General features: G+C 36.6%; 1 protein-coding gene across 1 annotated transcript in view; it reads right to left on the bottom strand.

Annotated features, from left to right (window-relative positions):
* LOC107699790 (S-adenosylmethionine mitochondrial carrier protein) overlaps window positions 1–8963 on the bottom strand; it is a 77173-nt gene extending 68210 nt beyond the window's left edge. Inside the window, exons 1-3 of the mRNA XM_016501184.1 lie at window positions 8835–8963; window positions 7304–7460; window positions 6936–7045 (exon numbers count right to left, since the gene is read on the bottom strand). Of these exons, the coding sequence (XP_016356670.1) occupies window positions 6936–7045; window positions 7304–7460; window positions 8835–8867 (300 nt within the window). The 5' untranslated portion in view covers window positions 8868–8963. The remainder of the gene's footprint in view (window positions 1–6935; window positions 7046–7303; window positions 7461–8834) is intronic.
* Between the last annotated feature and the right edge of the window lie 6812 nt (window positions 8964–15775).

Genomic DNA, 15775 nt, shown 5'->3' with positions numbered 1-15775 from the left:
AAAAGGAAAAAATAGTAATTAAGAATATGATTTCTGAAAATGTCTTTAAAAAAAATCTTTAAAAAATGTAATTATCTGGTAAATGAGACTACTGTATTACTAGAATACAACACAACATCATTTAATTTTACATGTACGTGGTCATTATTTAATGTTCATGTAAACAGAATTAATAAAAACCCATTACAAATGACTAACAAAATGCCTAACTCATACAATAAGTCACAGTAACACTCATTCTCACATACACACACACACACACACACACACAAGCACAACAGCTGAAATGCAGACGCAGTCTCATGTTATGTTGATAGCTGAAGTGTGGCATTATTCAAGCTCATTCTTCATGGCCAGCCACATCCCCCTCTAAAACTACACTTGTGGTGCATTACTTCTGATCCTCTCCATGCTGGGGACGGAAATACCAGGGTGAACCGAGGATGGAAAGCAATCTCCGCAACCACAGGGAGTTTACCGGGCCCCCCACCAGACCCCCAGGCTCACACTGGATCTGTGGTGCTAGAAGTAATCTCTTCTGAATGACAGAGCGGGCGTGGGGTGCTACTATGAGAGAGGTCGGGTCTGCTGTGAGCCTAGCTGACAGCCTATTGGTGTGTGTGAACAAGCTACAGTAGTTTGCGCTCTGTATGACTTTGGCAGGCGGCAGAGCATCTTCTTGCACACTGCAGTTGCCGAATGAATGGCCACTTGGCTTACAGTAAGTGTAAGCCACTTGGCTTACAATAATTTTCTCCTATTAAATTCGGATAAGACAGAGATATTACTTATTGGACCAAAAGACAGTACACCGAATCTCGTGGATTACAATTTGCAACTAGACGGATGTACGGTTACTTCCTTGTTCAGTTGCTTTGACACAATCTGTATTGTTAAAAGCGCTATATAAATAAAGGTGACTTGACTTGACTTGACTTACAGAACAGCATGCAAGATTTTGCGGTATGGCTGACACAAATGTGGAAGAACCAGCTGAGGGAATCAGTAATTGTTATTTCCACTGAGAAAAGTAAGGTCAGTGGGGAAGGTTTATATTTTTAAGCCAAAACCGTGTAGCAAGATTGCCATCCAGCGGTGAAACGCGGGAACTACGACCATCGGTGTGTTACACAAAACTGAGAAGGCCCATTTTACTAAGCTCATTACATTCTCTTTTTGCTGGGTTAACATTTATGAAACACTAAACATCACGTCTCCTCGTGTAATTCTCAAAAGGATCAAATTTAAGGCACTAAATAGAGAGGGAAGTGGATATGACAAGTAATTCTTGCAGTAATTGAATTGGTGTGCGTGAGTGCGTGCCGCAGCAATTTCGTATCGTATTCGTATCAATTTCACATCTCGCAGGGGAGTTGATGGAGGACTGGCGAGAGATTATATCAGATCAATTACTGGCACTGTGTATTTCTGGGTAATTTAGAGAGAGCAGTGAGGAGGAAAACTAGGCTGAGGGCATTTTAAAATAAGTGGAAGTCAAAACCTTAGAGTTTTGCTGTGTTTATGGATGTAGCCTAACTGTTACCTGTATCACACAATTATCAAGACAATGACTTAAAGGCAGTTTTACTAATTAGTTTACTAATTAAAGAGTAATGGTTATACTGTTTATTGTGAGATACGTTTATCTTTATTTGCTAGTCATTTGGAGGCAGTTAATTAGCCGCTGCTTCTGATCCCCGCGCTGTGCTGCTGAAGCGCATGCAGGATCCCTGAGGAAGAAACTCATTTCCACGGCGACCAGAGGCCAGCACTCACCACGACAGGAAGGTCGGTGAAGAAGCAGTTCCGGGGGAATGACGTATGAGGTCAGCTTTGGACTGGATTTGTCTGAAATAAGAAAGTCATATACACCTAGGATGCCTCGGGGGTGAGTAAAACGCAGCCTAATTTTCATTTTTGGATGAACTAACCCTTTAAGAGCCGTTTGTCTTTCCTCGTGCTGTTCTCTACTCTACACACCTGCAGAGGGACGAATGATTGCTGCACACTGAACAAGACATGAAAACACAATTCAGTTGTTTTGATTTGCCTCAACAGACTGAAACATATTTGTGACCCTGGACCACAAAACCAGTCATAAGAGTCAATTTTTCGAAATTGAGATTTATACATCATATGAAAGCTGAATAAATATGCTTTCCATTGATGTATGGTTTGTTAGGATAGGATGATATTTGGCCGAGGTACAACTATTTAAAATCTGGAATCCGAGGATGCAAAAAAATCTAAATATTGAGAAAATCGCCTTTAAAGTTGTCCAAATTAAGTTCTTAGCAATGCATATTACTAATAAAAAATGTATATTTACAGTAGGAAATTTACAAAATATCTTCATGGAACATGGTCTTTACTTAATATCCTAAAGATGTTTGGCATAAAAGAAAAATCAATAATTTTGACCCATACAATGTATTTTTGGCTATTGCTACAAATATACCCCAGCGACTTAAGACTGGTTTTGTACTCCAGGGTCACATTTAGTTTCCTTACTATTATTTACAAACATTTATTTTAAGTTTAATAAAAATCACTATAAACATGCATAATGAATTCACAATTTAGAACACCATATAATCAGTTGGTTCTGTACTGTACAATTATAATTACATTATAATACATAATACATTACTTATCTATTTATGATTATGCCATTAAATGCTGCTGAATGAAAACTCAAGATCTACATGCTATTTATAGCTATGCTGTTTATGTTATATCATGCCTTACAGGCTTCAAAAGTGTAACTGAGAGTAGATGTAAATTTATTATAACTGTGGTTAAAAAGAAAAGATATAACACTTTAGAATGCACATTGTAAGACATTAATAATTAATTTGAATACTTTTATAATGATTTAAATTATATGTACAAGTTTTTATAAAGAATAGTTTTAATAAAGTATTAACAGAAGTGTTATGCTACGATTAAAAAAAAATTCCAAAATATGTTTTATCTTTTATGCTGTTCTTTTGAACTTCGTAACCTGAATAAATGATCAGTTTCCACAAAATATTAAGCTATATCAAACTCTTTTCAATACTGAAAATAATAAGAAATGTTTCTTGAGCATCAAATCTGCATATCAGAACTCTTTCTGAAGGATCATGTGACACTGAAGACTGCAGTAATGATGCTGAAAATGTAGCTTTGCTATCACAATAATAAATTCTATTTTAAAATATATTAAAATAGGAAACAGATATTTTAATTTGTAGTAATATTTCTCAATATTACTGATTTGCTGTATTTTTGATCAAATAGCTTTGGTGAGTTCTTAATGTTTTCCAAGAAAAAAAAAAAAAAAGAAAACTTGAATGCTACTGTGAGTTAAAAAGTTAAAAAGATATTTATAACGTAACATTTTTGCCTTTTTACCCACAAACCTGAAGCTGCTTTTTAAATCCCAACAAAACACATTTCTATAAGCATAAAATAAACCACTTGTACATGGTAAGGTCACTCTCACAGCTGTGACTCCAGACATCAATAGACAAAGCTGGAACATTCCGAACGGTCCGTGAACTCAGAACACACGGCTCCCAGCTCAGTCTCAGGAAGTTGGAATTACAAAAGGCTTCTGGGACAATCTTCCACAGATCATCCTACAGGTGCTTGAAGAAACAACAACAACAACAGAGGCCCCTCGGGTCCTTATGGAGCGCTGCCTTTCCAAAACCTATCTGCACAGACCAATATCTGCCTGACACGTCCCCATCTCATCCTTTAATAATACCAATGCATGTGCAGAGATAACATTTTTAACCCAACACTTCAATTGCCTATTTTTTTTTTATATTTCAGAGACCTGCCAGGTGAGAACAAGAAGAGAGGGTGGGAGAAGGTTATGCCACAGTACAACACTCAGGCTTGATTTGTGCAATAAATCATAGGCAATCGTATTCTCGTGGGCAATGCATGGATTTTTTTTGCTGTGCCAAACTTAGCGGGGTGCCAGTCGGCCTCTTCTAGTCATGCTACAAGCTGTTTTCACCCCACAGCCATAGGGAGAGACAAGGTTTATAAATGTAGGATACGTGCTCCATCAGCTTGACAAATGAGCTTTCAGAGAGTGTGTTGGACAAATGGGAATGAAGATAAATCTGATATAATGGCTAGATAACAGCCTACTCTGGCTCTGATAAACACCATCAGCCAGTGCATTCTTTATAGCACACACACATATACAATGATACTGAGAAAGAAGAGACAGAAATCACCATTGCTGTTATTACACAATATTATACCACAAGGCTGTTGAATGCATTCTGATTGGTTGATGAACATTCTAAAGTGTGCAATTATTTTCCAGTAAACGCACAGCTATAAAGTACTTCCAGGTCTGTCGGCTGCATTACATTTCCATAACACTTCAAACTAATGATTTCAGTTATATCAAAGGTCCTTATAGTCTACAACATCAAATAAACCAAAACCCACAAAGCCACTGACCAAGCCAACAAATACGACAAACCAGAGGATAAAAATGACAATTTCCATGTTTTTCCCACAGATGGAAACACACCTACACAGAAACTTCTTGTCAGCACTGCCTCACAATTAACTTTTTTGATAAAATAGCTCACAACTGAAAAGCTACATGATATGTTTTCATTAGCGAGGACGTAACATTGCTGTTTTTGAAGCTGTTAAACTTACAGTCTTGCTATTTGTAAAGACCCTGCTGCCGAACACTTTCAATAATTCACTGGCTGTATTCAATCTTTAAAGCAACCTTTTATATAGTTGTGTGCAGAGACAGGCTGGACTTACAGTAAGGGAGACTGGTGAAGGTGTATAAGGTGAGGATAAAGTTTCCAGACAATTTAAATCTTGCTGGTTGCAGATGAGAGGCTGTTACGGGGCATATCCAATGCTACAAAGGCATAGCCTGAATCCCTGAGCTTAAAGTCCTGGATCCAAATAGCGTTTTATTAGTGTGCTAGTGCTAACCTTATAGGGTCAACCAGATAACTATGACAGTATAGCAGTTGCAAATATTCTGGAAAAGTAATGGGGAAATGTACAAAGTAATCGGAAATACTCAAAGAGATTATGGCACAAACAAGAAACAAAATGGACTGATGCAAAATTGGGCCAGAAAACTCAAAATCTAACAAATTATAAACTAATGAGTCATTAATCATCTCCAGTTGAGAAACCTATTAGCGAGAAGTTGTATAATGGCAGGAGTTACGCAAGTAAGATGACTTTGTCTTCTGCTCCAGAAGGCCTGAGGGGAAGACTTTCATGGCTAAGCTTCAGGATTACAGGCTTTGAATGGGGCAACGTGTACCCACAACACACTGGGATTCAGCTGGGGCTCTGCTGTTAAAATCCCCCTTTTGAAGTGTGCAAATCCTGCTGCACCAGGCAAAGGGTTATCAACAGACCTGACTTTAAATTCACCTCATATTCAGATATCTTGGGTATTGGTGAAGGCTGACCTTTTCACTTAACTTATTTTTGAGCTATGTTTAATGGTCGCAATTAGCACGGTATGATAGTCTGTCTAGTTTTCCAAGCAAAAAGACACTTTTCACCCAGAGAGTCTTCTTCACTATAAAGAAGTAGATGGAATAACAACCAGTTAATTTAATTGGTAACAAACTGAAATGATTAACGCAGTTACAACATTTAAAATGGCTGCAATATAACAAAGAGTGAAAAATTGAAGGGGGTCTGAATACTTTCCGTACCCACTGTATTCTGTCTCTTGAAATTGGAAACTACTATTGCATATTGAGATGAATGGGACGGAGATGTATTAGTAGGCCCATGTGGTATTTCACCAAGGTTGAGGAAAATCTGCTGCTGAATTCTGCTGAATAGATTTAAATATGCTAAAATATGTTAAACAGTGCTGAGAGGACTAAAATCTAATGAGTGCACATTCCATACTGATTCCAAAAGACATTTTTATGTTTTTTAAAGCATGAAGTTCGTGGACAAAAAAAGCTCCACATTGGTGCTTGACAAAAAAATTCAGCACACTTCAAGCTTTTGAAATAAACTTTTTTTTGCTCACAACTTTTATCTTTTATTTGATATCTTTTAACTGAACAAAAGTATGTACACCAACATTCAAATGTTTGGGGCTGGTAAGATTTTTATTTATTGATTTATTGATCAAAAATACAGTAAAAAAAATGTACTATTGTAAAATTGGCAAAGCTGAATTTTCAGTTTTCAGTGTCACATGATCTTTTAGAAATAAAAAAAAAGACATTCGAATGGTAGTGCACACTTACATTTCATGCCAGTCATTGTACACTCTCTTTTTTTAAAATAAATAAATAAATAACCCTCTTATGTTAGTCTCATGTTTTTTTGAGCGATGAAGCCTGTTCCAAACACTACTGTCTTGAAAGAATAAAGCAAACCGGATCTAACCAATAGAGGGAGAGAAGCGGGCTGCCCTGAGACACAACAAATAATTCAAAAACATAAGTGGTTTCAAACTTGTAAAACTTCAAACTTTTAAAACATTTTTAAGGTGGAGTATCTACTAAGGAAAAATTAAACCGCAAACTTTTTGCTCCTGTGTTGGATCGTTTTTATGACATGAGCTGGACTGCACTGCTTTGAGCATACAGTTTCACTAGCGGAGGAAATGAAGGTGCTTCTTAAAGCTCCAAAACCTAAATCTCCCTTGACAAAACTGCAAGACTCCTCTCTATAAAAACAGCTATGTCAATAGACAACAAACAGATCCTATTTGGCCAGCTGGTGGGAAAATACAGGGTCGTCTGTGGCCCGTCTCCTAACCCAGAGCAAAAAACAACAAAAACAACATTCTACACTTTCTGCATATTTGTCTCTGAAACAGACATACTGTTAATTTGGACAGCAATAGGTAAATAAATGATGATAAATACAAGGACAAAACAGAAGAAGAAGAATAACAGGAAACCTACGATTTCTCCAAGTGAAGCGGCCAGCATGTGAGTGATGGGGGCCAAGTTTGTAGCACTATAGCCGGTAAATAACGACTTAGTGCTTTCATAGGTGACGAAAAACACAGCAGCTGGAATCAAGAAGAAACACTTTGTTTGAGGCAAACTACTTAAACTGCATCCACTTTCTAATATATGCGAAATGTATTTCATTTGTGGGTGTATTCTGAGAGCTAGCGATTCCAGTAATTCTGGTTTAAATATGCTATTTATTATCATAATCCGAAATCTTTGCAGCATGCAGTTATATTCATCTTCTAAAGAGTTTAAAGTAAACTTTTAAACATGCAGCCATTTTTCATGTTTATTAATAAGATATCTAAACTTACCATTGGGAAAGGAGCCTATAGCAGCTGACGGGACCCCTGCATAGATCCCTCGGAAACCTCCCGCCTTGTAAAAGCCCTGCTGGCTCTGTAACCTAGTCTTTATGGTGTCCAGAGGGAAGAGAGTGAGATCTACACACATTCCCGCACAGCCGCCTGCCTAAGGGACGGAGAGCAATGATACTGTTTTAATACATCATTATAAATCAATAATTTTGACCCATACAATGTATTTTTGGCTATTGCTACAAATATACCCCAGCGACTTAAGACTGGTTTTGTACTCCAGGGTCACATATTATTTTTACCACATAATTCCACAATTTACCACAAATGACACTTTAAGCTTTAAGGAGAAGAAGAGTCATGTTTGTTGTTCTGCTTAATATGGTTACTAAAACAAAGCGGAGATACAGAAAACCACTTTTTATCTAATTCATTATTCATTACGATTAACCCCATTTTTCACCCACTGTGTTTTAGAGCATTTCTGACTATCAATATGCAATACTGTGCATATGGATCTGCAAACAAAAACATCCTTCCATTCCAATGCTAAAGAGTGCAAACTCTATGATTGATTTATTACTACTTTAAAAACGTGTTTGAAGATAAGTTGGTCCTGTTTTGATCCAGATCAAGTGGAAGCTGTCAATTACATGAAGCACTACTGACTGTACTATTATTATTATTACTATTATTGTTATTAAGCGATATAGTCCAAAGAATTCATAATTAGGCTGCAGAAACAAAGAGAAAGAAGAGTACTTTTTTATTTCTCTAAAACCATTAAAGGTAAAAAAAATGTAATTAATAACTAAATTAGGCAAAACAACTGTCTGGACTAAGAAATCACTAATAATTAATAAAAATAATAACTATTATTGCTGTTGTTGTTATTATTATTGTCACTATTATTATAATTAAGTACTAATTAATAATTGAGAAACAACAAGAGAAAAGAACAGTATGTTTTTCTCTCTCTCTCTCTCTCTATAAACTAAAGCAGGGGTCACCAAACTCGGTCCTGGAGGGCTGTGTCCTGCAGAGCTCCATCTTGCCTCAACACACCTGCCTGGAAGTTTCAGGTATAAGACCTTGAATAGCTGGTTCAGGTGTGTTTGATTAAGACTGGAGCAAAACTCTGCAGGACACCGGCCCTCCAGGACCGAGTTTGATGACCCCTGAACTAAAGGCTAAAATAAACTAAAACAAACAATGCAATGGAAGAATAATAATAATAAACTAGATGTGGGTGTGGTTTATTTACTGATCAAAGCAGACAGTTTTTATTATTTTTATAATGACGTTCATTTTCTTTATTACTTTCATTATCAGAATCACTCTGGGACTAGTCTGAGATGACTGAAACAAGAAAGCCTCCAAATAAAGTGAACACTAACACATAAGCATAAAGACACTGTTACTCCATTACATTACACTGTATTTATTTCAAGAGCAGAGTTATTGTCATGAGGAAAGATGCCTACGCTTCTGCTTTTAGCACGTGCAATAGACATAAAATGCACATTACCACAAGGGAGGCTGTGAACTCTCGTCTGTCCATATTGTATGTGAGGACTGCGGCATTAAGCAGGTGATTTATCTTTGGCACTCTATGCAACAACTATCTCACGCTCGTCATGGGCGCCGCCATGTTTAAGGCGTGTGCTTCCACTGACGTCACGTGATGACAACAGTAGCAGAACTGCAGAGGAATATCAATATATTATCAAAGTTAGGTGTTTTATTTTGTTTTTAAACTATTTTCTAAATTAAATATTTTCTTATCTTACATCTCTATTTAACTGTGAACATTTATTTATTTATTCATTTATTTAAAGGTAAATGGCTGCTTTTAGAAACTTGAATCTCCCTGCTCTAGGAACTGGATTCTGGTTTTGAATTTAGAACGGTTTGGTTTAGCATTAAATGCACAAAATAAAAGCCAGTATGGCGTCATAATAGGTCCAGCAGGGGGAACTAGTATTCCATCAAAGTTTCCAATTACACGAAGACAAACAAGTTTATAGACTAGTACACTGGTTTATAGAAAATATATAAAATTAAACAATCACATTTTTTATACAGTACAATAGGTTTTAACTGTGATGAAGTGAAGTAAAATTTACATTTTGTGTTCACGTCCAATAGTGCCGTATCAACTAAATAAGACTTAGTCTAAAATAATTATTGATTTATTTTTATTTCAGTTCAAATTAGTATATATTTTTTACACTAAACAAAAACACTTTACGAAAATATTTTAGCTTATTTGTTTACAACGAATGGGGATAGCTCTAAACATACATATACATATACATATAAGCTAAATACAGCACATATTAAATAAATACACATATTAACATTATATCTATATAACGTCTGGTAGGGCAAATTTTCACATTTTATTGGGATTAATGACATGTAGCCTACTTTAAATGCTATAAATTTACACTATTTGTTGGCCAAACAATGATTTGTTAATTTACAAATAATTTCACATGATTAGAGAAGCCCATTTCAGCCACAATAATAGCATAAGTTATAATTATGACATAAAAAGTAATTGTGACAATTCGTTTTTTTTTATGTCATAATTACGACTTTTTATGTCATATTTGTGATTTGCCAAAGCATCGTTTTTGAAATTGGAAATTGGCTTCCATATTTTTGTAGTCAATATTTTGAGGTCAATAAAAATAGTATGTGTCTAGACAAATAAAAAATAAACTACTAAATAAATAAATAAATCAACAACACCCTGAGAAACATTATTCGCCGGACGGAGTAAAACATCGAACCCGGACACTTGCTCTGGTACGCTTTGATCAGTTCGATACAGCGTCGCACAGGGACGCTGGCGGAATCCATTTTTTTGGCGGGTTAGCATCAACTTCTGTTTTTATTATTGTGCGACGGTTTGTAGATGCCCAAGCTGCCGACGAGTCAGGTATGTTTTCGCCTGTCCTGATATGAGAGTTGCCCGCACCAAGATGGCGGCGACGTTGACGTGCGGTCGAGCGGCCAATGAGGAGTCTAGGTATTTATTATGTCTATGTGCGTGAAGACATCCTTGCTATCGCAGGGTTGTTTTGGAGGAAGTTAAAGCAGATCCAGAAACAGAAAGAGAGAAAAAAAGGACCCGTCATTTAACATTGGGGCAATAACAGTTACAGCACCCGTATCGGTATCCCCGATTCCGGATTAGTTCACTCATACACTAGCCTAAACGAGTCAGTGCTCCGCTGGCGACAGGGGCTGAAGTTATTGTTTGTTTTCTTCATAAACATCAGGCTTGTGTAAGGGCACGGTAGCAATTTAGCTCACAGGCTACACCACAGCACTAATACAGACTGATATTCGCTAGATCTCCTGCTTTATAAACCAGGTGAGTTATAAAATCAATTTGTATGCTTGTACATGTTCAATCCAGAGACTGGTCGTGGATTTGTGAAGAGAGATGGTGTGATTGACATGTAAGCTAACTGACGTTAGCAAACGAGCTAATTTTTGATGCAGTTATAGGACACGGAGGTGATTCAATCCTGATTTCTCTGTGTATGCGCTTTCTTTCTGGTTAAAATCAGTCATTTTTACACGCTGTGATGTTGATCTGTCCGTTTTCAGGCCCTGAATAATCAGGTGTTTCTAGTTAACCTGACAGGCCTGACAGTCACGCTGGATTGTGTCGTTTTACATTTGCAGTTCATTTAAAAGGCCTCACTTTTTCTCAGATCGTTGTCTTGAGCTAATATACATAAGGCGACATTTTATTCAATGGCACTAACATAATAACAATCGATCAGATATGGTTTTTACAGCGCTGTCTTGCTTTTATATGAAACCAGATGATTGCACAACCAGCAAACGCGTCAAATACATTCACTTTCTGCTTATGTTTACCACACACTGAAACAGCTGTGGAGTATTGCAAAACAAGCAATTTTAAAGAAAGAACCAGCTACTATTAGGCTAAAGCCTCCATTACTCTATAACCCAAACGCCTTTATGGTTCACAAGTAGCGTCAATATATAAGAAACAAGCGTATGTCAGTATGAGTACGCACTTGATTATTTGTTGAAATGGATGGCATTCTGCTGTTCTCATGCATGCTACCATGTGATCCGACTTTACCGAGTGTCATGGGTTCCAGATTAAATATGGAGTGGTAAAACTGTTGGCAGTCGTGGGCTGTCTCTCAAAATCTAGCGAGCTGCCTATCTAGACAATTCAGAATTGTATACAAACTAGTATGTAATATGTGAGCATATTTCTGCATAAATATAGCATAATACACCAGGGCCTTATAAAGCACAGCTCACACAGAAGTCACTTTCAAACCAAGAAGCTTCAGTTGGTCTTTATGGCAAATTTGCATGACCAGCTGAACCCATGCGAAATCTGCATTTTAGCCAAACAATGGTAAATGTAACCTCACCGCACTGAAAAATGCTCTAAAGTTGTTTTTTGATTAATTAATTTTTGCAGTTGTTGTAGGAACTACAGGGTCATGTCGACATGATGGATGTCCGAGAATGTATTTACACTACAAGATAAAGCTGCGGCCACATTTACTGTACCAACCTTTCAGTTTTCTATAGGAATCCAGGAATTTCACGTGAGGCTGCAAGATTTTCACACTCAGATTTCGCGAGGGGTTGACCAACAGAAAGCTGCTTGGTTTACAAAAAATGGAATGGCATCTTTTGTAATTTCTACTTGCTTAATTAAACATGCAATAGACCATAACAACTTTCAAAACTGTTCTATGGACTTTCTGTCCACTGAAGGTTTTTTTTTCCCCCAAGAAAGACATTTCATCAGCTTAACAGTCAGTAGGTTGTTAAACAACAGTTCAATCCATTGAACACACTGTACTTCTATCCCTCACAGCCTCGTTTTCACTCCTGTCAAAAAGTAAATATGGCGCTACCCTGACTAAGGTCTATGTGAAAAAAACGTGTGAAAATACTGCATAGGCCTACTACTATTATTTAAAACATTTATTTTTGCATAATACTTTTTTGCTTTTCTTCTTAATGGTTGTGTAGTATTACAGAATTACTGAAATAATGTCTTTTAAGGACAGCAAGTGTTCCATGTTGGTGACTTTAAGTCATGATGTTTGTGTGGAGGAGCTCTTCAGTCCACTTGTGGATTCTACTCGACCATGATGAGGGGTTTTCACCTTAACTTTTTAGTATTTGCTAGTTACTACACTACATTTATTGTTCAGAGCTCTGCTGGCGTTTGTAGTAACTTAATACAAAGCATTTTAAAAGGAAATCAAGCAGTTGTTTCATTCCTGAGGGTCATTTCATTATGCTTTGCTTATCAGGAGCCAGAAAGTATTTGTCAGTGAACATAGGCTAAGCTTTCATGTGGGATCAGCATAGTAATAAGTAATGTCTGTTGGCTTTTGATATTCATGCTAATTTTGGTGTAGAAAGAAGCATTTTGCAAGGTTTGAGTGGGAAATTTCATAAAAGGGTTGTTTCTCTCAATTATTCTGCATTTTAAATGGAAAAATGATGCCTTACATTGATTAAAGCTAACAAAATCTGCTGGTTTTTGGACACACACCATAGAACTTAGTCACAGTAGCGCTATATTTAATTTTTGACAGTAATGAAAACAAGGCTGTTAGAAATATAATTACAGTGCGTTCAGTGGATTGTACTGTTGTTTAACAACTTAACGATTGTTCAACTAACGAAACTGACATGACATGGAAAGCCTTGATTCATGTCATGCTAAAAACTGTCCCACTGTTCCTCTGATGTTCAGAGTTTCAAAATGTATCCTAATAGACATTTGTGCACATGCCCAACCCTGCAGTTGGATGCTGTTTGTCACTGCAAAATGAAGGACTAATTACATAATCCACTCCACATTTGATTTTATCCACCTGATTTTAGCCTCTAAGTTTCAAATGGCCTGATTTAAAACCACTTGAACCTATGATCATAGCATGTCAGTGGTTTTGCAGAGAGTTTCATGTTAAAGCTGATTTCTAAACACTGAAACAGCACACTATATCCTCTCAGTATGACTCCTGATATAGCAGCAGGAAACTCCTAAGCATTGATATTTTTTTTCCATCTGAATTTTTGCATCCGGATTCTGTCGCCAGTTTGAAACTATTGTTTGCTCTTGTATAAGTCTGGAGACTGATTTAGATCAAGAAAGTCGAATTAACTTTTATCATTAGTAGTTTAGTATTGCAGTACCATTTTATATGGTATATCGCCTTATTGTCTTTCAACTGTTACATTTGTGACCTTTGAAGTTCAAGTGAAAACACAATGCTTGAGTTAGAGGTGGTCTTGATATGCTCAGCCCCTGTGATGTCTTTGAAGCCGATAACATTCACATTTTTGAGATAAATGCTGAAAAGAAACATCCAACCTTATCAAACTATGCCATGGTTTAAATTATTATGTCATACTATTTAGTAACATATATCAGTACACCCAACCTTTGTTGTGTATAATTATACATTTTAGTAGTGATAGTCTGCAATTTATGACACTTATATTTTGTATTTCTGATGTTACCATTAAGAATTGATAATATATTGGTACCATATCGGATGATATTGGATGTATTTATATCAATTCAATTAAATTAAAGTTTATTTGTATAGTGCTTTTCACGCTACAAATTACAGTGGTGACTGTCAGTTAATGTACATATGGCAGAAATGTACGGAAAAATCAATTAAAGACGTAATCAAACAGACGATGAACACTATTAACAGCAATTATTATATGATGCAATCAAACTTATAGCAAAATTTGGTAGTTCTGTATGTTGTTTCAGGGTTGGCATCATCTGAGGTCCTCTGAGGGGTTGGCATCATATCTTCTCAGGTGTTTTGGATCCAGACAGAAACAGAGAAACAAATAGAGACATAATTAGCGTAGTTGCTGTTTCAACCAAGCAAAATGTATTTGTTTAACCTAGTGCTGGGCGGTATGACCAAAAATGTATATATTATAAATTAGCAGTTTGCTTACTACATACTACAAGGCTCCTGTCCTGTCCGCATTTTCTTGAAATAGGCCCGATTGAGTACAACCAGTTTTGGCTTTCACTTCCTTTTTATTCATATGAGCTATGCTGTTGAAATCTTGGCTTCATGCTCTGTGCTTTCTCCTCCCCAGCTGTGACACTATGACATCAAGGAAGAAAGTTCTTCTGAAGGTGATCATCCTTGGAGACTCCGGGTGAGTTCCCACATTCAGCACAGTGCCCTGTGATAAAGTCGAGGCTACTGCCACATTTAGTTTTTAAAGGGATTGTTCACTCTCTTGTTCATTTACTCACCCTGAAGTTGTTACAAACCTTCATGTGTTTCTTTATTTTGTTAACACAAAAGAAGATATTTTGAAGAATGTGGGTAACCAAACAGTTGATGGTAGCCATTGACTACCATAGTATTTTTCCCCCCATAATATTTAGGTCAGTGGCTGATTAAATTGAGAATTTTTATTTTTGGGTAAACCATCCCTTTAAGAATTAAATTTTAGAGCATTCTGTTAAATAGAAGTAGTAGTGTTCATAGATTAAAGATTCAAATAGATAGTGGTGACGGTGCTAAATATAAAGCACCATGAGAAAAAAACAAGTATATTGTGTGAAGTTTTGTACTTAAAAGGGTACAGCAAAATAATAGTAGTAATAATAAAAAAGTAAATAGACAATGTTTTTTTTTTTGTTGTTGTTGTTGATTTTGTTGGTAACAAACATACAGCATGATCAGTGTAGTCTGATTCAGAATTCAAACGTTTGACTCACTCACTTTTTGGATGTTTATATGACAAAAAAATAATCACAAAGTTTTACGTAAAAGGTTTGGGGTCTGTAAGATATTTTAAATGGTTTTGACAGAAGTCTTTTATACTCACTAAGGCTGGATTTATTTGATAAAGTACAGTAAAAACAAATGTAAAATGTGTGTACAATTTAACATGTTTTCCATTTTAATATTAAAGGCACAATATGTAAGTTTTCGCCACTAGAGGGCGCGTATTCAAAACAAACAAAGAAACAAAGGCGTAGTTAGATGACGCTGTGACTGAGTGTGGAATCATGGGAGTTGTCGTCTTCATCCCCACAGCCGATGCAATCCGACGGGACTCGGGCAGAAATCATGTTCATGGATGAGCTAATGATTTATTAACGTAGTAGAATGAAGCAAGGTGAGGCTGAAAGCCGTTGAAGCGAAACGAGGCAGCTGAATGAGCGCGACACATGACTCGAAAGCAGCGGAGCTTTTATTATGCCACACTTTAGCGCTTCCGCTCCTTCTGGTCGTGCGTATGTGGGGTAAAGCAGCGCTGTTTTATCATACTAGATACGTTTGAAAGTTCTGTTATAATGCTACTCTGTGCGGTCGTCAACGGTCAATTAAAACGCACAACATATTAAAGCGTCTTTGGTGTTTCCATGTTTTCTACAAAACAAAA

This window comes from Sinocyclocheilus anshuiensis, unplaced genomic scaffold, assembly GCF_001515605.1.
Source record: "Sinocyclocheilus anshuiensis isolate Anshui unplaced genomic scaffold, SAMN03320099.WGS_v1.1 scaffold951, whole genome shotgun sequence".
Classification (NCBI taxonomy): Eukaryota; Metazoa; Chordata; class Actinopteri; order Cypriniformes; family Cyprinidae; genus Sinocyclocheilus; species Sinocyclocheilus anshuiensis.
Note: the sequence above shows the minus strand (reverse complement) of the source record. Positions and strands in the feature narration are given on the sequence as shown.